The following is a 25,331-nucleotide window of genomic DNA, read 5'->3' on the forward strand; positions in this document are numbered from 1 at the left end:
AAAAAAAAAAAAAACAACAAAACCTTAATTAGATTACTAACCAACAAAGAATTGAGATTGTAGTAATAAAAAGTAACTCAATAAAGATCTTTGAACTAAAAGAATTCACTACTAAATCTTACCAAATTTAAAAAAAGAAAAAGAAATCAATCTACTGAATAAAACGAGTCTCTTTCAAACTCACTTTATGACCTTGCAAAACCTGACACAAGTAAAGATAACTTTGGACCAACATCCTTGCTACATAAAATACAGAAATCGTCAATAAAATATTTGTAGATGGAATTAAATAAGTATTCTCCCTTGTAACTTGTCATACTCTCTTGAGTTCTTTCTCACTTTTTCTTAATCTATATTTATTCAGCTCAAAAGAAATCTTAGAGAGATTACATACCATGATCTAGAGAATTTCATTCCAAAGAGTGAGGATGGTTGAATATCACTAATCAATAACAGCATATAATCAAGAATAGGCCGGGTGGTGGTGGCACTCGCCTTTAATCCCAGCACTTGGGAGGAATAGGCAGGGGGATTTCTGAGTTCAAGGCCAGCCTGGTGAGTTCCAGGACAGCCAAGGCTACACAGAGAAACCTATCTCGAAAAAAACAAAAAACAAAAAACAAAAAACAAACAAAAAAAAAAAGAATAAATATTGCATAGTCACCTCAATAGATGAAAAATTAAGTCTGATAAAATTCAATATACCTTCATGATAAAAACCCCTCAATAATTATGTCTACAAAGATGCTGCAACACAATAAAGAACAGATATGATAAACTCACAGACTCAAATGGAACAAAAATGAAAGCATTTAATCTAAGACCAGGAACCAGACAGACTTCACACTCTGATTAACACAATCCTTGGAACTCTAGCTGTAACAATTTAAAGAGATGTAAGAGGCAATAAAGGGAAGAAGTCAAACTATCCCCGTCTGCAGGGGATACTATTTTACACACACAAAGTCCTAAATATGCCACCCAAAGATTCTCACAACAGGGAAGTCAATGCAGCAAAGGAGTACATAAAAGTAAACATACAAAATTCAGTAACATTTCTTTGGGGGTGAGGGGACAGTGTCTTCAAGGCAGGGTTTCTCTGTGCAGTCCCGGCTATCCTGGAACTCAATCTGTTGACCAGCTGACCTTAAACTCAGAGCTCCCCTGCCCCCTGGCCCCCTGCCTCCTGCCCCCTGCCGGGATTAAAGGCATGGGTTTCAACAACCCAGCTTCAATAACATTTCTATATACCAATAATAAACTCACTGAGAATGAAACCAGAAAAAAAAAAAAATCCCATCCATGACAGCCTAAAATAAAAAAACAAAAACACAAAACCAAAATCCTACAGCAGGTGAAAGACTTTGAAGACTGAAACGGCAATCACTGAACAATGAAGATACTAGAAGATGGAATACCCTCCCAGGTTCATGGATCAGGGAGTTAAAATTGATAAACCAGTTTTAAAAGATAAAGCAATTACACTGATTAGATTTTTATCAATTTGAAATAAGTCAGGATTATCTGGGAAAAGCGCCTCAATGGAGAAAATGCCTCACTAAAACTGGCTTGCAGCAAGCCTGTGGTCCATTTTTGGTTGGTTGGTTGGTTTTGTTTCTTTTGTTTTGTTTTGTTTTTTTGAGACAGGGTTTCTCTGTATAGCCCTGGCTGTCCTGGAACTCACTCTGTAGACCAGGCTGGCCTCGAACTCAGAAATCCACTTGCCTCTGCCTCCCAAGTGCTGGGATTAAAGGCGTGAGCCACCACCACCCCCCAATTTTTTTTTAAAGATTTATTTATTATTATATATAAGTACACTGTAGCTGTCTTCAGATGTGCCAGAAAAGGGCGTCAGATCTCATTTCGAGTGGTTGTGAGCCACCATGTGGTTGCTGGGATTTGAACTCAGGACCTTCGGAAGAGCAGTCAGTGCTCTTACCCACTGAGCTATCTCACCAGCCCCCTATGAAGCATTTCTTGATTAATGATTGATGATAGAGTGCCTAGGCCCCTGAGGTGGTGCCAGCTCTGGGCAGGCACCCCTGAGAAAACAAACCAAGCAAGTCAGTAAGTAGCATTCCTCCGTGGCCTCTGCCTCAGGTCCTGTATCCAGTTCCTGTTCTGATTTCACTCAATGATGGACTGTTACTTGTAAGGTAAAATATAAATCCTTTCCTCCCTCCAAGTTGCTTTTGATTTGTGTTTTATTGCAGCCATAGCAATCTATGGGTCAATGCAATTTCCTTCAGAATACCAAAGAACTCATTCTCCACAGAACTAGAAAAAAAAATACAAAAATTCATCCAGACACATAAGAGCCTGAATAGCAAAGCAATCCTGAGAAAAAGGAGCACCTCTGCAAGTATTAACACACCTGTTTCAAACTATACTAAAGAGCCACAGTAACAGAAGAGCAGAACAGTGTGTAAGGGGCGGGGCACAGAATCCCTGGGGCTGGACAGAGAACCCTGGCATTAAATGCACTTGCTGCTCTTGCAGAGGAACTGGACTTAGTTACCAGCACATAATAGTTCACATCCAAGCACCTGGTAACTCCAGTTCCAGGGGGATCTGATGCCCTTTTGGCCTCCAAGGGAATCAGGTGGATATATATGGTATATATACATTCATGCAAGCAAAACACTCACACATATAAAATAAATCTAAACAAAAGCTAAAATAAAAGCCCTGAAAACCAAACCAACCAAACAAAAAACCTAGACCCCTGTGCCTCATGCCACACACCACCAACACTAAATAGATCAAAAATCTTAATGCAACTCTTGGAACTGAAAATAAGGAAGGAAACACAGAGAAACATGTGGCTCCAAGAGCTCAGGAAACAAATGTACCAGTGAACAAATGGAATTAAACCAAATTATAGTGCTTCACAAATGAAAGAAATAAAGTAGAAAAAAACTATAGAAATACAGGAAATTGTTTGCAGCTATTTACCACAGTAAGATTAATACAGAAATATACAAACAATTATTTTTCTAATTTATTTGCATGTTGGAAAGACAGCATGTGTGCTGAAGCAAGTGTTGAGTTCAGAGAACATCTTGCAAGAGTTTTCTTCCACCATGTGGGTTCTGGGGATCACAACCAGGTCATCGGGCTTGCAAACAAGTGGCTTTACCTGCTGTGCTACCTTGCCAGCCCATATACAGAATTTTTTTAAAAAAGTTGTTATGTAATCATACCTATAACCCCACTACTCAGGAGGCTGAGGCAGGAAGACTAAACCCAAGCCAGGCTAAATAGCCCATATAGCTACATGTATCCAGTGTCATAATGAAACACCTGTCTTTATACAACCAATACACACTAACTTAACAACTAAATTAAAAGTGGACAACTGATCACAATAGGTCTCAACTTCTCAAAAGCACAACAGTCCAACAAACTTATGAAAATCAAAACTATACCAAACTATCTATCCCAGTCTAAATAGCTGTTATTGAACAAAACAAAACAAAACAAAAGGCAAAACAAATTAATGCTGGCAATAATGGGAAAAAACTTACGCACTGCTGGTAGGGGTAGAAATCAGTGCACCATCTACATAAAACATAATGGAGGATCCTCAAAAATCTAAAGATAGACCTATCTTATGATCTACATACATGTAGATCTGAACAAAATCAACATGCAAAAACAAACACTCAAATACCCATGTTTACTGTAATACTATCAGTACCAGTCAAATTATAGAAACTATGACATCAGGCCAAGTACCTATTAACAGATGAGTAAATAAAGAAAATGTTATGGGCATGTACACACATACATACATGTATACACACACGCGCACATGTACATACAAATACACACACAAGTATTTCTTACTCAACCAAAAGGAAAAATTAAATTTGGAACTACCAAGAAAATGAGCAGACCTGGAACACTGTGTTATGTGAAATAACCTACACATAGAAAATTAATCACATTTTTTTCTCATCTGTAGACATTAAAAATAGAAGTAAAAATCCTGCAAAAGCAGAAGGACTTTAGGGAGGATGACAGAGGGGAGCAGGCCAAAGTACAAGAGGGGAGAGCAGAGAACAGACAAGATCAAGCACCATCTTCATCCATGCGACCATCCCAATGAGCAGCATTCACTTGTACTGTTAAATGTTGGTGTATAGTTGACTTACTACTTGACTCATGCAGCACCTTTCTCACTGGTAAGTAAAAGGTTTAACTGTCTTACCTCAGGTCACCTCTTTCTGCTGTATTTCCAGATCTGACCAATATGGGTGCTGGCAGCAGAGAGCTCGGCATTAACTGCATGGAGGGGTCAGTAATTCCTTCTGTTGTATTAGTTGGGATTTCCACCAAAGTTAAAATGACTGCTTGCTCATCTTCTCCATCTTGTTGTTCATTAGTAAATAGATTCACTGTCGAAGTTAAAAGTTATCAATGAAAAGCTAAACTAAGAAACAGTACAAAATCATTATTTCATCTCTAAAATGATTCTCGTAACTTACAATGCCAAAACTAAGTAAAAAAAAAAATAAAACATATTCCCCAACCCCAAAAGCCTACACAGAATATTTTGTGGGAAGCATTTATAATTTTGAGTAAAACTGATAAAATTTACATTTGTATTTTATGACTGCCATTGGTTTATTTTAAATTTGTGCTTTTTACCCCATAGTTACATGAAAGCCAGGTGTGCTGGAATATGCTTGTAATGTTAGCACTAGGGAGACAGAGGAAGGAGGATTTCTGTGAGGTCAGCCTAGTTTACTTAGCAAGGTCCACGACATCCAGGACTACAAAGAAAAACCTTATTGCAAAAAAATAAAAAAAGAAAGAAAAAAAAATAGGCTAAAATAAAAAAATTATCCTACACATTACACTTTGCTAGAAGCAGCCTTTCATACCTGTAACTTCTTGAGGACTGGCATTTTCTTGTTGGGCTTCTGGGATATTAAATGGTATACTCTGTCATTAAAAAAAAATTGAAAAGAAAATGAAGCTTGAGAAAGTCTCTAACAGTTTGACATATGGTAAAAGAGACAGCGTCTCCAAACTTACAGGCTTATCTTAAGCTTAAAATAGCCTGATTAAATTGTCAGATACAATTACTCCATAATTTTTCAGTGTAAGGGTGAAGGCACTGAATTCACAAAAGGAATGACTGACATTGCATTGCCTCTGTAGCAATGTAGATATAAAACAGCAATACTCACTGCTGCTTCTTTGTAAGACATCTTTGCCTTAGTAAAGATATTATGGATACAACTCATGTATGTAACTTACTTTCAACAGATCAAGTTTTATTGTATTTATTAATTTTTAAGGACAAAGCTACCTGAGTATGAGTATTCATTACTCTACGTTTAAAAAAGATTATTTTTACTTATGTGTCTGTGTGCATATATATCATGTATGTGAGTGCCCTTAGAAGCCAGAGCCAACTGATATGAGTGCTAGGAACCAAATTTGGATGCTTAGGAATACATACTCCTAACTGCTGAGACATCTCTCTAGGCCTCTATTAACTTAAGAGGGAGCCCATTCTCTCTGTGGGTCTTGACTGAACTTTGGTCACCAGACTTGGTGGAAATCACCTTACCCACTGAGCAGTTGCCATTAAGTTTTTAAAGTATGCAACTATGCAACCAACTAGGACTGGTGTGATGGCTTAGCAGGTTCACCCCCAGGACCTCCATGTGAAAGGAGAGGACTCCAGCACTGTCCACAGACACCTCCACAAGCAATATGGTAGGTGTATGCATGTTGACATGTACACACACACACACACACACACACACACACACACACACACACAAAACTAAAAGTATCTATAATGATGAAGAGCCAGACAAAGAAAACAAAAGAAAATTAACAATGAATCCATGAAAACAAAATATAGGAAAATTCTTACAGATTTTTGTAACTTTTCTCTAAGTCTAAAATTATTTCAAAGTAAAAGTTAAAAAGTAAAAAAGTGGAGATGACATAGAAAATGAATCTTGACATTGGATGTAGATAAATCCCTTAATTTCTGCTTTAACAAATCATGGAGCTTCATCTATTGTTTAAATATGTTCCTTTCCTTTTAATAAGCTACTTTATTCTGTACTTCAAAACTCAAGTACTTTCCTATCCAAGGAACTTTTTAAAAACAATTTTAATGCCTCTCCTTTCCAGAGACTAAATTGATAGTGAGGATACCACCAGGCCTGGTTCCAATCTATCACAGAACCTATCACACCAGATATCAATTGAATATCAAACCATTCAATTACTCATGTCTCCCAAAGCTTTGAACCCCAGTGCCTCAGTGTCTGGCATGAAGTATTTATCAAAGGCCTGTAGAACTGCAAAGGTAAATGGAGAAAGGAGAGCCACAGCACTCAGTACTGCACTCGACATTGCTTTACCTCTGGCACATGAAGCATGGGCACACCGCTGTCTTTAGGTTTTTCTTCGAGGGCTTCTTCAGTAGTACTCTCACCAAAACCCTGACCTGAATCAAGTGTCCGCTGCCCCATCTCGGATGAAGCAACTGCAGTGTCCGACATTTGAACCTCTTGCAAGTTCTCCTCGTCATCTTCAATTCTGAAATAGTTTCAGCACATTATTTTAAATCAGTCAACCAAGCATAGAATTATTTCTAGGACTAAATATTATCATTTAATGTAATGTTTTCAACTTTAAAAATGTTAACCACAATAGAATTCTGTTGCGAAAGCTAAGGCGCAACATAAAATGAATGCCAGCATCTCTCCCCTCTTTTACCTCGTCGGTTGGATTGCTTCTTGAGAAACACTGGTCCCTTCCACATCATGCACAGACTGCAACTGCTTCTGTTCCTTAGGCTCTGCTGTTGTAACTGGCTCAAGGCTTTCATCTTCTAATTCTAGTGCTTTGGAATCATTTCCCTCAGTTTCTTTTAAAAACAAAAGGAGGTAGGGGGAAGAAAACTACACTTAAGATATAGTTCAAAATAGTGCAGCTAAATCTCTATATTAGAAACATATTCTCTCTTAAAAAAACAGATTTGGTGACCACTCCAAAATTCTCATACTCAAAAATCAACTAACTCACATGGCAGAAGAATGGGGTTTGCCAAGATTTTTAAAAAGTAAGACATGATTAATGAAACCTGCACTGCACATATTTCATTCTTGGGTGACAAAGCAATTGCATCCCTATATTTGTGGTAAGAGTTCTATAATATCATAATTAAAAGTAGTACTATAATTAAGGGATGGCAAAATGGCTCATTACATAGCTAACAGTGACCTGTTCAATCCTCAGGACCCACACATGAAAGGAGAAAACTGACTCCTACAAGTTGTCTTCTGAGAGTCTCACGTTCTCTGTGGCATATGCACACCTACCTACACACACACATAAGACACAGATATACACACAGACACATTCACTCATACAGGTACACATATGCACACACCCACTCATACATACATATGCAATAATACATAATTTAAAAAACTAATTATAAACCCACACCCAAAAGAGGATTAGGAGAAAGTACAAAAGGGTCCATCTAATGATTCCACCACACCAGATGTCCTGGAGAGGTTTAAGTTGCGTGGCAGGTGAGGTGGCTTGGTGGATAATGGCAGTTGCCATCAAGTCTCTCAACCTCTGAGTCTCACACTATGAAAGAACTGACTCTAGCAAGTTATCCTGTATCCTCACACATACACCATGGTATGTGTACAGTTGCATGAGACACGCACACACAGATACAGAAACACAGAAACACACACACATACACACAAAGTGCAATAAAAATTTAAATGACATCATACATAGGGGAAGAAAAATACTTCTAACTATAAGAAATGATGTGAACGTAGGCAGAAGAGTGGGGAAAACTGACAGAGAGACCACTTATATACTTCCAGTTACTAGAGCCAGTTCAATGAATTAACTACCTGCATATACTGTCACACACTGCTGGCTGAAAGGAAATCTCAGGTATCAGGAATCCAAAATTAGCGGGGAATAGTGCTAATTATCCAGATTTTGTAAGCATGAATTTAATAATCTAGGAAGGGTATAGCTTCCACTGCTTTTCATAAGGAATCAGACCTCTGGCAAGAAGTAGTAGAAGAGGAAATGAAAGTAGGAGTTAATGTATGCATCACAATATATTAAGGCCATTTAAAAAATGAGAGAGCTCTAAGTAGTTAAGTGTTACCTTCCCCCTTCACTTCAGCCATCGTGGACTTCTGGTAGCCTGTGCTTGGGGGCTAACACCTGGGAGCTAAGACAGATGCTCTCTGTTGGCTGTTTGTCTTTTTAGAAGCCGCCTGAGCACGCCCACCTCCTGAGCCAGCAAGCCTCCTGAAGATCTTCTGAACCTGGGGACTTTGGCACCTGAACTTTCTTTGTAGTGTAATCTAGAGACTTGTTTTCAGTTTCTCCTGTGACTATAAAAACCCTGGTTTATTCTCAGTAAAGTGGAGCCTTTTGGGATGCAACTTGGCTTTGTGTTTTCTCTTTGCATTTCAAACCCTTTATTTCAGGTCTTTTACCTCAATTTGAGTCCCAGCTCCTATATTTGTTAATCAAGTTCAAGGGGATCTGGCATACCATTCTGGCTTCTACAGGCACCAATCACAATATAGTGCACAGACATAAATGCAGGCAAAACACTAATACACATAAAATTAAAATAAAATAAAATAAAATAAGAAACAATCAAAGAAGCTCGAAATGATCTGAATTCAATCCCCACATACCCACACAGAATTCAAATTTACAATACAATGAAACCCTGCTTCCCATCAAGATAGTTATAATAAAAAGATAATATTGTCTTGGAGGGCTGTGGATGTAATACACCTTTAGTGTTTGTTAACCCCCTCCCTGAGTTCAAATTCCAGCACCACTAAAAAAGTTAGGTGTCTAGGAGGGGACAGAAACTAAAATTCTATGCTTCTGGAAGATTGAAATAGAAAGATTCCAAGGTCAAGGCCAGCCTAAAACTACACAGTGAGGTTCCTAGTCAGCTTTGAATGCAGAGCGAAATCCTGTCTTATGTGCGTGAGGCAGACAGATATCAGACAAACTCTCACAGACTGCTAGTTAAAAATATAAAGTCATGCAACTACTCTTTTTTAATTTAACTGCTATATAACATATAAAAGTTGCCACAATAATAACTGGAATCTTCTTGAAAACAATTTAATAGTTACTCCAAAGATGAAGCTCAGTGACAGAGTATATGCTTAGCATGTGTGAAAGCCTGAATTCAACCCTAGCAGGGGGCAGAGGGGGCAAAATAGAAATATTGCATGAAACAGAAATTCTACTTTGTATGTATTACCCCAAGAGAAATAAGAACATCCATGAATGTTCTTAGCAGCATTATTCATTACAGAAAAAGGAAGATACATTCTACATGCTCACAACAGATAATAAACAAAATGGGGTATAGTTATGCAGTATGATTTGGCAATAAGAAACAAGGTCCAGTGAGTAAAGGCTCTGACCAAGAAATTCTGGCAGCCTGTATGGTGGGAGGAGAGGACCAACTCCACACGGCAATCCCAGGCTATACAAACACACGACAGTAAGCTTTTAAAAGTATTTTATACATGATATAAATGAATCCTGAAAACACGATGCTAGGTGAACAACATCAGACTCAACTATATACTGTATGTTTCTATTTGCATGGCATGTACAAAGACAAACTGGCATTAGTGGCTGCCCACGTGGGAAAGTAGCTGCTGACTGTGATATTATACAGTCTGGTGAGCAGAATACCACCGATCTGCAAACGTTAAGTAGGCAAACTGTACTGTATGCGAATCATGTCTCAATAAACAAACACAGTCCTTTTTGTTTAGACAGCCTCTATCTCCAGAGTGCTGTGAATCAGGAGTGTTCTCACCACCCCTCAGAACATATACTGGCACATACAAAGTAAATTTAAAACTATTTGTTATTCCAAGAGTTGCATTGCCCTAGTGATCATGTGAAGGTCAGAGAACAACTTGGTGGAGTCAGTTCTCTCTTCTACCTTTATATAGGCTGCAGAGATCAAACGTGGGTGTATAGACTTGTGTGGCAAGTGCCTTTACCCATCGAGCCATCTCCTGGACCCCTGAACTATCAATATAATTTTCTAAGAGACAATATAATAATTGTCAATATAATTTTCTAAGAGAAAAATTAAACTCACCTCTTTGAATTTCTACTTCTGACCCTTTAGTTCTGCAAAAACTGGCAACTTCCTGATGACCATCAAGCTCACTGATCTCTAAAATCTTCTCAGAATTTAGTTTAGATGTAATGACCACACTCTCCATTCTCAAACATGTGCTCATTGTAGAAGCTGTATTCCTAAAAGGAAAAAAATGCAAACTTATCAGTCCCTTTGGTGTGTGTGTCTAGTACTGATACAGTTAATAGACCACCATTCAGACACCACATTATATGTAACTGTTTGCTTTTCTGTCTGTTTTGACAAAGTATCAACACAACATGTGGCTCCCCTAAAACTCAAATGACCTCTTGCTTCAGCTTCCAGAAGGCTGAAATTACAGGTATATTTCACTACACCTGGCAAATGATCATTTCTGAATGCTAAAATTAAAAAGCGGTTAAGTTTGCTAAGAGCCCTAAGACGAAAATGGAGACCATGTTTGTAAAACATTTATACAAACCTATTTCACTTAAGCTTTAAAGACACAGAAAACATACTGCAGTTTTATATGCAAACTAACAAATCAGTATCAGTGTCAGATAATCTTTAATTTAACCTGTGAAGAATTAGCACAGTCTCTCTACAAGCATCACTAGAAGCTAATAACTAAACTGGTGCTGTTTAACTCTTTCTTAATCGAATGTTGAAATTACCTGGTTGGCAGAGTCTCCCCCATTGCTTCTTCCATCACAGCAGCATCTCTATTGCTTTGTTCCTTCGACACAATCTTGTTTTCTTCAAATGAAGCATGTGACGGACTAATGACAGGTGAACAAACCTCCTGATAGTCATGAACAAGTTTTTGATTTACATTATCTGGGCTAAAAGGAACATGACTTTTATCCTTTGAATGAACATCAGGAAATACACATACTCCTACTGCGGAAGAAAATAGGAAATCAAAATTGATCCAATATTAATAGCTATTTGAATAAAATTCCTCAACATTCAATAACGGTCTAATTTAATTTTAGTATTAGAGTCTGTTCTGCTAGGATCCAAATTTAATTTCATTATTTCACATTTCATTCAAGAATTTGACTTATAATAAGCTTAATTATTCTTATCACTAAATTTTTGGGGTACTCTAAGTAAAAACTAGTCTTTTTGTTATTTTCAGTAACTATATAACTAAATGGTTTCAAAACAGGATAGCTTCATTTACTAGTATTTGAAAATTGTACTTTAAATACTAGAAATTTGTACCAGTGCCACTAAAATATTCCGCCTGAGAATGAAGCCCTGCCTGGAACACAAATTAGACACTCCTCTGAAAAATGCACAGTTATGAATTTACAAGTCATACAATGATAGTGAATGGCAGATCAACCATTACCAGTCAAAAACAACTGCCTGTAATACAATTAGCTATAGTTAAATATAATAAATAAAGGCTTCAGATTTTGGGATAGGAGATTTGGCTCAGTTATAGCAAGCAATGCTCTGGGTTCAATCCCTTATACCACAAAAATGAAGATAAAAACAACTATATAGTTTTATGTTGGATTAATGTATTTAAGATTTAAGTTGGCATTTCCTTTGGCTTCTTCCACTACTGTAAAATAAATCATCTCAGTAACTATTTGCACCTTTACAGATTTATATCAGTTATGATCACCATATCATCAAGCAGGAATCCTTTTGCTAAAGAAATCTATAAAGTGATCAGTGGTCAATGACCCAAAATATCCAATGTTTAGGTTGCTAGCACAGGTTGAGCATTTACCAGATAACTATTCTGTGAATACAAGTTAACCCCAGTCCCTAGCTCTTTTACATCAGACAAGCTTGGCTAGCCTGGAACTCACTCTGTAGATCAGGCTGAATGCAAACTCAACAGAGATCTGCCTACTTCTGCTTCCTAATGGCTGGAGATTAAAGGTCATCAAGCCCAGTCAAATAACTCCTGTATTTTTTAGTTATGATCTTTGCTATTTTTTAATAGCTGAAGCATCTCTCCAGCCCCAAACTCTTCTCAAGCCAACTGTATCCTCTCAAAATTGTTGCCACTGCACCTGAAGAGACTAAGTAAAATAATGAATGATTGTACCTTGTTAACACATTTTTAAAAGTTTTTACTCTGGGTAGGATTTATCTTCCAGACTTACCATCACCCTGCCCAGGAATGATCTCTGACTGCAATACTATATCTCCCATTGTAAGTAAAGTTATGGCAGCTTCAGTGCTTCCGTCACTGGGACCTTGAGAAAATATACCAACATTAAAACATAAACATAAATCTAGACATCTCTTCACTCAGGAAGACTTTGTGCTCAGATACCTGTCTTCTAGTAAAGAGCTGCCACAGGCTTCACAACCCTACCCAGTACTCAGTCACAGTCTGTTTAGATCATGCACTACACATTCATAGCTCATCAATGCTGACTCTACTCACTGAAAACACTTCCCACACATTAACTCGGTGCAGCTCCAGAGGAAACATCACTACGTCGGTACTTAACACGGACTCTAGGCTCACCTTCTAAAATTAGGTTCTGAGAAACTCAAGTTCCTATCAACATACCAGGTTAATGTCTTTGTTCTACATTTTAGTAGACTGTCCCATTACCTATCATCACTGCTAATCATTACAGTACAGTTAACCAAATAGTTTTAATCAATTCTTTGTTAACAGTTACCTGGTTCTTCTTGGGTCTGTTCACCTACGACCATTTCCTAAAAGAAGGAAAAACATGTTAAGTGTTTCCCCCAAACAAATATTCTGGTTTTGTTGTTGTTTCTAAGTATTAACAAGTCTTTTTTTTTTTTTTTAATAAGTCTTTCTGTGTTTTTAGTTATGATATTAAATCTTTTCTTAATTTATGTTTATTCCTAAAGATTCATAAGAACAGAAATAGTAACTTACAGACCAAATTCTTTTGTATCTTACTCCTGATTTATCAGTCTCCTATTCTTAGATCTTCACAGTCATAATCCTTCAATCTCTAGTGAAATCTGCTACCAGTATTTACCCAATAAAAACTAAAGTCTACAGAGAACACAAACTTTCCACACTATGTGGTTAAAATATAACAAATGTTAGTAAACAATGAATGGACAGGAGGCAGCTATCCAGAGAGGAGCACAAGGAGCCCCGCTGACCTGCTGTCCGGTACAACTGTCAAACGTGACTTAAAAAACAAACTTTCATAGCCCTAGAATTGGTTGTAAGAGCAAAACTGAATGAGAAACAGCTATTCAGCAAGTCTATGTAAGACTGATAGCTAAAACAGCATCTGTAAAACCAAGATGCTAAGGCAGCCTTCCAGCAGCTCACAGTATCTAAGACTTCACCTAAGTTGTGTGGGCTCTCTCCCTGCCTCAGGTGTCAGAAAAACAAGACTTCAGCACCTAACACCATAGGATCATCAACAACAAAAACCCATGGATAATAGCTACTATAAATGTGGACATAAAGGCATCTGAAATCTAGTAAACAACACAGAAACATGTAAAAGTCATCCTCAGGGAATTAAGTTTCCTACAACACACAAAACCATTGTAATTACAATGTGTCAATATGGTAACAAAAAAATGTATACATTTGTAGCAATGCAAAAAATAAAAAACCCAAAACTACACATGAAAGTCTAAAACCCTTTCCTGACAAACACACAACAAATCAGTACAGAGGATTTCCTTAGCCTGAGAGAGACAGCCTAGAAAACCCAACAATTACCACTGTACTTAATGACACAAGATCAACTGCTTTACCCTTTAAGACTACGGCCAAATCAAGAATGTCCATTTGTAAGCTAGGCAGTGTGGTACACACCTTTAATTCCAGCACTCAAAAGGCAGTGGCAGGTGGGTCTCTGAGTTTGAGGCCAGCCTGATCTACAGAGTTCACAACTGCCAGAGTTACAAAAAGAAACTCTGTCTTAGAAAAAAAATGTCCACTTGTACCATGTCTAGGAATTGATTTACAACAGAGGCTCGAGCCAAGGCAATCATGGATGAAAAAGAAATAATTCATACTCAAACTAGAAAAGTACTGTAAATTGAATTTCAAATTTCTGATACTATAAATGTATCTTCCCCCTGGAAAGGGTCTATATAAACGTATTAAGTTTGACACAAAACCATAGGATTGGCCCTAATTCAATACAACAATGACTCTAATTCAATGTGTCAATAAAAGATAAAAACATAGGAAGACTATCCTAAGCCAATGGAAGCCAAGGTTGGAATGTCAAGAAACGATGAAGCATTAAAGGGAAGGGATGGCTTCCTCCTCACATCCACTAGAAAAACCTACTAGAAGTGGTGCACATATATATGCAAGCAAAACACTCACACACACAAAATAAAAACAAGTATAACTTTTGGTGATTTTTAAGGATTTTGTTTGTTTGTTTGGTTGGTTGGTTGGTTGGTTGGCTGGTTACTTTTGGTTTTTCGAGACAGGGGTTTTTCTGTATAGCTCTGGCTGTCCTAGAATTCACTCTGTAGACCAGGCTGGCCTCGAACTCAGAAATCCGCCTACCTCTGCCTCCCAAGTGCTGGGATTAAAGGCATGTGCCACCACTGCCTGGCTTTTTGTTGGTTTTTAAAATCCAGCCCTACTATGGTATTTATGGTAATATAGTTAGTTTTGTATAGTAACTGTAATTTATTTAATACAGGCTTATGCTTCAGGATTTTGAGGTAAAAAGGATGATATTGAGTTTTACAAAACAAATACAAAAATAAGTTTTACAATCAAAAGTAAAATTCTTGATAATTCGCAAGTTTCAGCTCTTCATAAAAACAGTTCCCCACGTGAAAGAAAAAATAAATGAAAATAATCATGCACTCTTCAGGAGGCAAACAGATGGAAGGCATTATATAAATATAGACACTTACAAATGATGACGGATACACAGCTTTTTCTGGTTGCACATCCTGAGTTGTTGTGTCCATGTGCAAAAGCTGGTGTTCAACGACAGTTATGTCTGCAACGTCCATGGTTATCTCAAGCTGTCATAAGAAGAATCATTATTTCAATTTGACAAATTACAAACATTAAAAGACCTCATTTTCTATATTAATAAGCAAAATTAAACATTAAACTATAGAAATATACCATAGGTACACAACTTAAAAACAAAATTACATTAATTCTTAGTGACTAACAACATAGCAAAAATAAAACATTACATTTCTGAGAGATCTGGGGCTTTACAACCAGTTATCAAATTGTCTATAGATAACCTTTGAATAGCTAGCATGTTATTTCACATTCTTCTCACTTTGTCCCAATTTCTTCCATTTGCCTAACATTTATGTAATGTTTTCAAAAACACAATTATATAAGCATAGGAATACAAAGTCAAATTAAATAAACTTGGTCCCTGCCCTCAACAGACTCATGATTAAAGAAAAACACGTTAATTATACATAAAACTAATCTGTACACTACCATAAATACAATAACAGAGATGACTTAATGTGCTTAAAAACACTGATCACTGTATCACTCCTAGTACAGCAACCCTCTCTCATCACCCAGTAATGGGTTCACACACTATCTGACAACTGGTTAAAAGGAATACTCTTTTTTAAAGATTTATTTTAGTATGTGTATGGTTCAGGGAAGATGAGCACATTTGTGAGCCTCCAGAGGCCAGGAGAGGTTGCTGGGTCCATTTGAGCTGGAGTCACAGGGGCTTGCTGGATATGGGTGTTGGGATCTGAACTGTTGTCCTGATAATTGGGCAGTAAGAACTCTTAACTGATGGGCCATCTCTCTAGGCCAAAGGAAATACAATTTAAATTGTTTCTGTCCAACTTCTGAGTCAAAATTGCTACTATGATAGGCTGAGTATAGCCCAGAGTTCATGTCTACAGGGCCTAAACTTTGATCACCAGAAGAGAGGACAAAACAGTGCCACTGAAGAAGATGTTCTGTAAAGACACATCCTGAGGCCTAATTACTATAAGTGCATTTCACTACCAACTTGCCTTCTTCACCCAAAGTGCTGTGGGGGAGGATATAGAGATGAACTCCATGCAGTATTAATCACCTGTCCTTCACAAAACTAATTTCCTTTCGGTATTTTCTTGGTATATACTAAAACCTATATTCAGTATACTTACTGTGAACTTTCAGTATTATTCAGTTAAGATCAAGAATGCTACTAACTCATTTACTTTTAGACATTTGACATGCTATTATAATCCTGAATAAATTAAAGGTAGATGTTCTTTTGCTTTCACAAGTATAACACTGCAGATTCAAGAAGGGCACCTCCTCTTGGCAGACGTGCCATAACACAACTTGAACTGTCTCCTTACATCATCACTACAATCTAGTGAACTCCTGATTCTGTTTCAAATGACTCAAAGTATTCTAAATCCCTATACAACCGGCTAAATGACTAAGAATTGAATGAGAACAGGGAACGTTAAAGCTCAGAATGGGAACATAAGATCTCAGGTAAGACAAGGAGGCAAAGCACAAGTTCTACTTCACGCCCGCTTCATTAGAATGACTACAGAGTTTTCTTTCCCTAAATTTTTGAAAGAGGGTTTCTCTGTGCAGCCCTGGCTGTCCTAGAACTTACTCTGTAGATCAGGCTGGTCTCAAATTCATAGAGACCCACCTGCCTCTGCCTCTGCCTCCTGAGTGCTGGGACTAAAGGCATGTGCCATCACCAAACCAAACAAAACAAAGCCAAGAATGGGGCGTACTGTAGCTGTAAATGACTACTCATCATGAAAGGCAGAGTGGAAAGGAGAAAAAGACAGAAGTGAGAACGGATGAAGAGAGAAGAAATGGATAAAGATAGAAATTAAAGCCGGGCGTGGTGGCGCACGCCTTTAATCCCAGCACTTGGGAGGCAGAGACAGGTGGATTTCTGAGTTCGAGGCCAGCCTGGTCTACAGAGTGAGCTCCAGGACAGCCAGGGCTATACAGAGAAACCCTGTCTCGAAAAACCAAAAAAAAAAAAAAAAAAAAAAGATAGAAATTAAAACCTTTGACAAAGGGAAATGATGTAATCAAGGATTTTTGCTTAAAAACAAAACAAAACAAAAAAACCCCTTAAATACAGAATTACTAAGTATTCTAGCAAATCCATTTCTTATCTCCGAAAGAACTAAGAGCAGAGAAGCAGGGACTGGGGATATGGCTCAGTTGGTAGTGATTATGCCAACTATGTAAAAGCCCTGGCTTCCATCTCCAGCACCACACACCTATAATTCCAGCATTTGGGAGGCAGATGTTGAAGGATTAGAAATCAAGGTCAACCTAGGCTTTATTAGAAACAAGAGTTCCAGTTTTAAAAGATGAGTTCTCATCGGGCGGTGGTGGTGCACCCCTTTAATCCCAGCACTAGGGAGGCAGAGGCAGGCAGATTTCTGAGTTCGAGGCCAGCCTGGTCTACAGAGTGAGTTCCAGGACAGCCAGGGCTATACAGAGAAACCCTGTCTCAAAAAACCAAAAAAAAAAAAAAAGCTAAGTTCTCTTGGGATGGAGGATAGTGCTAACAATGAGTAAGAAGGAAGGGAAGGGGAGAGGCTGAGGATGCAGCTGCTGTCCTGGCCTTACACACATGAAGCTGGAGGTTCTATCTTCAACATTTCTTAAACCAGGTGTGGTAGCACATGACTGTAATCCTAGCACTGGAAAGGTGGACACAGGAGGATCAGAAGTTCAAGGTCATCCTGGCCTACACAGCACATTTGAAGGCCAATGTGTAATGTGAGATACATGAGACCCTGTCTCAAAAACAAAAAACAAAAAAAGAGAAGAAAAGAGGAAAGAGATTTTGATTCTATCTTCTTTACCAACCACAACATAGAAAACGTATTAAGAGAGTTAACAGAAAACACCTGCCAAGACTTTCTCAAATTAGTCAAAAGCCAGATTAAGTAGCTTGCAGATACAAGAATAAACAATTTTCTATCATAGTTAACTGAGTCCCTTGTAGAGTAAGGACTATAGCAACTGAGTGATGGCCATACAAGTCACTTCTGCTGTGTTCTTTAAGGTATTCACTAAGTCCCAAATAAATTACTTTTGACAGTAGATGTTTAGAGAAAGAACTCTTTAGACTCTAATAAATCTAAGAGAATAAATAATCATCCATCAAAGGGGTGAAAGTGCCAGAAATTGAAAAAAAAAACAAAACAAAACTCAAACTACCTCTTCCATTGTTTCCTCGATCTGAGCAGAAACTGGTTCAGGGGATCTGAGACCAACAGGTACAAACACTGGTGCTTTGTTTAGTTCTTCTGGGGCAAGATGATAGGTTTCTTCCTCATAGTCAGGATCAGAATCCTCAGCATCCTCTTCGTCTTCTGTCTGAGAAGCCCGAAGCGTCACCAACATGGACTTGGAAGCTCTAGGCTGCTTCTTAGCGGTCTTACCTCGAATTCGCTTTGATCCACGCCCTTTGGTCACATTTGGTTTTGTCTTCCTATGTGTTCTTTTCCCACTGTGCTCTATCTCATACTCAGAGGCAGAAGAGAGAGTTGTTCTTCGATGTGGAACAGTCTTGGGATAGCTTGATTCTTTCAATAGTTGTGGACAGCTGGGTGTTTAACCAAAATAACAGTTATCATCATGTAAGCACCAGGATAATCTCAATGAAAGCCTGACTGTTAAAAGTAAAATCTCAGTTCCAGCCACTAAATAAAGACCCTGAGCTAAGGATATAGTCCAGTGGAAGGGCGCTTAGACAGCATGGAAAGTCTTCAGTTCAACTCCCAAAAATGACAATGATGATGATGCTATACCATACCATTTTGACATTAGAATGGAACCTAAGGCCTCAAAAGTCATACACAAATGTGCTCATGAACTGTGTGCCCAGCCCAACCCATTCTTTTAAAAATATATGCCATGAAAATAAGAAAGAAACTGGCTACGACTTAGCATCTTATTCATAGTGAATTCTTACCTATGTATCTAGATATATTCCAGAATGAGGGGATTTTTTTAATGCATAATAAATTTTTAATCCTAGCCTAATAACCATGATATGATGACTGAGATAAATAATCACAAAATTAGAAATAGCTAAAGGAAAAACAAATAAAATACATGAAACCAATCAATAATGACTATGAAATCAAACAATGGTACTGGTTTATCTTGTCAGGTATGTAGATTAGGAAGATAATGTTTTTCAAGAACTTAGGTTCTTCTCACTTTCTTAAAAATTATGAAAGTACCCGGGGCTGGAGAGACGGCTCAGCGGTTAAGAGCACTGACTGCTCTTCTGAAGGTCCTGAGTTCAAATCCCAGCAACCACATGGTGGCTCACAACCACCCGTCATGAGATCTGACGCCCTCTTCTGGTATGTCTGAAGACAGCTACAGTGTATTTACATATAATAATAAATAAATAAATCTTAAAAAAAAAAAGAAAAAGAAAAAGAAAGTACCCTTTGTTATTGTTTACAGCCAAACTAGCATTAGCATTCTAATTACCAAGGTAAGGCATACAATATTTTGGTCAGGAAAAAAATGTACATTGTTATAAATACTTTTAAATAAAAAACAGTGCATTAAGGGAGAACATCTTTAAGAAGTGCTTCTACTTCCTATTCTGAGTCTCTAAAATAAAAAAGTTACCTAATTTGTTTACTAAGACTCTGCTCTTCAAGCCCTGAAGATGATGTAAGCTGCTCCTCCGCAATTGCATCCCTGGCACCTTCTGATGGTCCTGCTTTTAGCTGAGTATCATTTCTATCAGAAGCCAACTCTTCAGAATGTACGCACTCTTTTCTCACTGAAACCACCAGAGGCATCTCTGTCTTTTCCTTAAAGAAAAAAATAAGGTAATATTACCATGGATACAATCTATATCAATATGGTTTAGCAGTCTGGCCTAATCTCCTAAACATGAAAAGCCACAGGTGGTCAATTTTCAAATCTGTATAAGCTGTGACGTCACTCTATTTTCAGGGAAGTGTGTGTGGTCCAGAAGTGAGTTTCTCACCTCTGCTATCTCTCCTTCAGGACCTGACAGAGAAAGCTGGGTGTTACAGTCTCCCTTGTGCAGCAAGTGATCTTCTGCTGTTGGTGCTGTGCTCTCATCTGTCCGGCCCTTTTCTACACCGGGTGGCTCATCCTTACGGCGTGCTCCTCCTACATTTGGTTTAGCCTTTTGGAACCGCCTTCTTATCAGCAGTGCTGGACTAGGAGCATACGGTCTACTTTCATGCCTAGAATGAAGTACAAATTATGGTAAAGACCAAAACTCTCCATCAGTGTAACAACAATAAACAATTCTGGATTCAAACTGATGTTATGTCCAAAGGATTATATATAAATTGGAAATAAAACAGAGCATTCAAAATGAAATTGCATTTTATATCTGAAACAAAACATAAAAGATATTTTGATTTACATTTTCTATCTAGCCTGGGAAACAGTTTATAGTATTAATCTTTCTCTACTTTTCTTCACTAGTTCTAGCCTAGTTTCATATAACTTTAATTTACAGAGAAAACAATCAGATACAACATATGTGCCACAGTAGCTGAACACAGGTTTCAAAACAGCACTTTAAATAAAAGCTTCAAATACACTCCAACACATGAACAAATAAATACACAATGGTCTTGTTTGACAGTTGATCATACCACATTCCTGAAAACTCATGGGAAGATCTTGCAGTATCTTAAGGTTAACATAAACCATTTCAGGAAAACAAACAAACAAACAAACATGGTTTAATGATTCAAAGAAAGCCAAAGCTACCAAGGTAGCTGGAATACCTAGGGACTTCTGGAAATTTCCCAGTAACTGGCTAGGATCTAAATTAGGATGCTCAAAAAGAAATACAGGGATAGGAATGTAGCTCGGTGGGAGGTAACTTGCTCCCTAGTACTGTAAGACACTGGGCTCAATCCCCAACACACATACAAAACACACAAATATAAATATATGTGTGTGTTAGAGAGAGAAAGAGAGAGAGAGTGTGTGTGTATAAATGTGTGTGTGTGTGTGTGTGTGTGTGTGTGTGTGTGTATTTTCATCCATTAGAAACTAATCCCCAAAATACACAGAAAAGAGATACTAATCCTACTAAACATTCTGTTTGGAAACATGGAGGAAATTTGTAAGTTCAATTATTATGATGATGGCTAATACAATTCAACATCAGAAAAAGTATCTTTAAAAAAAGTAAATGAAAAGCTTTTGTTTTTTGGTTTTTTTTTAACCATAAGGCTGAGAATGTAGTTCAATAGCAGAGCCATTAGGGTCCACCTACAAGGAAAAATGTCATTACATGTGACTCTGAAAACATATTTAATATAGGGGCTGGCCAAGTAGCCCAGCGGACAAAGGCACTTGCCACTAAGGTGGCAAGCTAAGCTCAATTCCCATAGTGAAGGGAGAGAACCAACTCCTGAAAGCTGTCATCTGATCACACACCCCTAACCACAAAATAATCAAATAAAGTTTAAGAATAAAACATTACTAAGTTCAAAGGAGGCAACAAAATTATGAGCCTAAAGATAAGGAACAAGTTGAGTTTGGGTTGTTTTGTTTTGTTTTGTTTTGTTTTTTGAGGCAAGGTTTCTCTACATAGTCGTGGCTGCACTTGAACTCAGAGAGATCCTACCTCTGCCTCCCCAGTGCTAAAATTAAAGGCACAAGCCACCACACCCTGTACAGAATGATGTAATTTTAAGCCAGGACTGCTGGCACAAGCTTCTTCCCAGCTGCTAAGGCTGAAACAGCAGCATCAAAAATTACGGCTTGCCTGGACTTTAAGCCAGCTCAAAGCCAGCCCGGACAACTTAGCAAAATTCTCTTTCAGAGAACATAAGAATAGCAGAACACTTGCCTGGTATGAAAAGGGGCCTGGGTTCAGTCAATAGCACCAGAAAACACAACAGCAAACCAGAATGTCAATGAATGAAACCAAGTATGTAACAATCAGAAAACTGTGTTTGACAAGGTTCGTGCTTTTCTCATGAAAACTACTCACCTTATCTGTTCATGTACAACACTGGCTTTGTTAATACTTAAGTTTTCTACAGGAACTGCATAGCCTTGACTTTCATTCACTTTGGACTCTGAAACTCTGGAGGACACGTCTACTGCAACTTCACTCTCAATGGGAGAGGAGCTTGCCTGAAAAGACAAAACCCCGAATTAGTGAGATTTTTTTTTAACTTTGTTTTGCTTTGTTTTGTTTTTGAGTGAGGGTTTCTCTTTAGCCCTGGCTGTCCTGAAACTCACTCTGTAGACCAGGCTGGCCTAAAACTCAGAGAGCCACCTGCCTCTGCCCCTAAAGAGCTGAAATTAAAGGTGTTAGTCACCACCTCCTGGCATGAGGATTAATATTTAACCATAAAATGTCTTAAAACATTTTAATCAAAGAATGAGTATTCCATTACTATTTCTCCTCTTTGGGAATGCTGGGAATGAACCTGAAAGATCTGCATGCACTGTCATTGTGCACTATACCTAAGCCACTTAGGTTTTAAAAATTATGACCTGAACTGAGCATCCAGTATTCATGATTTACAGCCAAAAAAAGGTCACCTAGTTCTGAGCAAGAAGTGCAATGATTTACTACAGTCCCATGTAGACATAATACTATAAAAGTGCCAAGAGAGTGCTGGGATAAGGATTCAGTAAGTAAGAGTAACTGCTCAACAAATATGAGGACCTGAGTTTGGATCCCCAAAACCTATGTGAGTCAAATGTAGCAGAGCACATTTGTACCCCTAGCACTAGAGAAAGGTGGACAGCGGATCCCTGGAGCTCACAAGGAACCCTTAGCTAAAGCCATAGCATCCAAGGTCAGTGAAAGAACCTGTTTCAAAAAATAAAGGAATATAGCACATGTGACCCTTTGACCCACACCTACATGCACATGTGCACATGCCCAAATAAATATGTACACTCATAACATCTGCACATACCCGCTCTAAGAGCCATCTGTTATAAAATAATCCAATTTGTACTGACTAGTACTGGAGGTATAGTTCAATTCTACCCCACATGCCCAGTGTGCACAAAGCACTGGGTATGATCCTCAGCACCAAAAGTTTAATAGCTTTTTTTAGGAGTATATTTTGTTCAAATGGGGATCACAATCACTTTTAATCTAGGTTTCATCTCTTTTTTAAATTTATTTATTCACTTTAAATCCAATATCAGCCCTTTCTCTCCTCCCAGTACCCCTCACACAAGTCTCCCCCCCGTCCCACCCCCGGTGTCAACCTGTCCCCAGGTTTTACCTTAACACCCAGAGAAAAGAACATTAACAATGACCAGTTAAAAAATAACATTTTGGGGACTTCAATTTTTTTCTAATTCCAAAAGACTTACTAAGAAGTTGATTAAGGGCCAGCAAAATGACTCAGAGAATAAAAGCAGTAGGTATGACAGCCTGACTCCATTCCTCAGAATTCACATAATAAAAGGAAAGAATGGACTCCCACAAATTGTCCTCTGACAACACAAATGCATAGGTAAATGTTAAAAATAAAACTAAAAGCCTTGGTAAAGCTGGACATAGTGGCATTGCCCTATAATTGCAGAATGTGGGAAGCAAAAGCATGCATCAGAAATTCAAAGGCAGCCTTAGCCATACACTGAACACAGAAGAAAAAGCAAGACATTCTAGTTAAACAGAACGGAATGGTAGTACATTTCTATGCTTGAAGCACTCAGGAAGATGAGGCCAGAGGGTAAAGTCTCAGCTAAATAACGAGACACTAGCTAAAAGGGTAAAAGATTCTGAAAAGGGTCAACCTGTCAGTCAAAACAGTACACTTATTTATGCAGCAAAAATGATATAACTGCTGTTTCCTGATAGAGAAATTAGTTCCTACAGCACTAAGAGAAAGTTATAAGCTCTTCAGAGCATACTAAACAAGGAATATGAAACAGAAGTTGTACTCATCGCATATTAACTGAGTAAAATGTGACAGGACAAGCCCAGGCTGAGTTAGCATTTGCTATCTCAGTATGCACTAAGGATCAATGAGTTACAGATGAATTCTCTCACCACAGTCAGGCATGTTCCAGTCTCATCTTTTTGCAGTTCTGGTCCTTCATTCTTAGCTATGCCTCGCGCTTCTCCTTTTTCTACTATTTGCCTCTGTCTGGCTTTCTGCACATTTGGTCTTGGTCTATGAAGTCGACCCCTCACTGGGAGAATAGTTTGGACAACATTTTGCCGTGTTTCTTGTGTGACCGTATTCATCATCTGAATCCTAGAAAAAAGGACAAGTGGGAACCAGAGGGAGTTTGATTACAAAAAGTTGACAACTGTAAGAACATGCACCTTGAATTTCCTCTAATAAACTACTATAAAAATATTTTCCAAATTATTAAAGGAAAATATTTTCTCACTACAAAAATATGATATCAAAGTTAGGAAAGCCATAGGGGGAAAAAGTTATTTCAGATTTGAGATGTAGTCAAATGGAAGGAAAAGCCATGGCTAGTATATAGTCCTAGGTTTAAACCTAGCACAGCAAAGAGTAATACATAAGAGGGTGATGGAGTCAGGCAGAGGAAGCTCATTTCAATTCTCAACTGTTTTTGTTTTTGAAGTCAGGGTTTCTCTGTGTAGCCTTGGCTGTCCTGGAACTCACTTTGTAGACCAGGCTGGCCTCGAACTCAGAAATCCGCCTGCCTCTGCCTCCCAAGTACTGGGATTAAAGGTGTGTGCCACCCCTGCCTGGCCCTATTCTCAAATGTTATAAACTTATATGATGTGCCTAAAATAACCAAATGTGTAAAAGTCAGATGATAGAATGGCAGAAACCAAGAACAGAAGAAAGAAGAGGAAGAGGAGAGTAGAAGTTGATTTTAGTGAGTACAAAGTTTCATGAAAAAGAAAATAGTGTTCTGGGATGAATGGATAGATGGATGGATGGTAGTGGCATTGCCCATAAAACAATAAGACAATGATTTATGATTTATGTCACTGTGTTTGTACACTAGAAATGGTTAAAAATGGTAAATTTTATGTATATATTTTGTCAACTTCTCAAAAGTCAAGGAATTTATAATACATATACATACATATTTTTAGTGTGTTACTTTTCATAAATTTTAAACAGTTAACAATAAATAAATATATTGTTAAAATATGTTCAATCCCATCTAATTTTCCATTATAGGTGGCCTGCCCTTATCAATTAGACCAATTCTCTATCCACTTCT

General features: G+C 38.0%; 1 protein-coding gene across 5 annotated transcripts in view; it reads right to left on the reverse strand.

Annotated features, from left to right (window-relative positions):
- The window catches only part of Bdp1 (B double prime 1, subunit of RNA polymerase III transcription initiation factor IIIB), a 90,172-nt gene that overhangs the window by 15,103 nt on the left and 49,738 nt on the right, over positions 1-25,331 (reverse strand). For all 5 annotated transcript variants that reach the window (XM_031360709.1, XM_031360706.1, XM_031360708.1 and 2 more), the window contains exons 21-34: positions 24,166-24,373; positions 22,132-22,277; positions 20,131-20,356; positions 19,764-19,951; positions 18,330-18,717; positions 15,047-15,160; positions 12,841-12,877; positions 12,310-12,402; positions 10,855-11,080; positions 10,178-10,338; positions 6,754-6,904; positions 6,396-6,573; positions 4,890-4,950; positions 4,214-4,400 (exon numbers count right to left, since the gene is read on the reverse strand). In XM_031360709.1, coding sequence (XP_031216569.1) covers positions 4,214-4,400; positions 4,890-4,950; positions 6,396-6,573; positions 6,754-6,904; positions 10,178-10,338; positions 10,855-11,080; positions 12,310-12,402; positions 12,841-12,877; positions 15,047-15,160; positions 18,330-18,717; positions 19,764-19,951; positions 20,131-20,356; positions 22,132-22,277; positions 24,166-24,373 — 2,364 coding nt within the window. The remainder of the gene's footprint in view (positions 1-4,213; positions 4,401-4,889; positions 4,951-6,395; positions 6,574-6,753; positions 6,905-10,177; positions 10,339-10,854; positions 11,081-12,309; positions 12,403-12,840; positions 12,878-15,046; positions 15,161-18,329; positions 18,718-19,763; positions 19,952-20,130; positions 20,357-22,131; positions 22,278-24,165; positions 24,374-25,331) is intronic.

Source organism: Mastomys coucha, unplaced genomic scaffold, assembly GCF_008632895.1.
Source record: "Mastomys coucha isolate ucsf_1 unplaced genomic scaffold, UCSF_Mcou_1 pScaffold8, whole genome shotgun sequence".
NCBI lineage: Eukaryota > Metazoa > Chordata > Mammalia > Rodentia > Muridae > Mastomys > Mastomys coucha.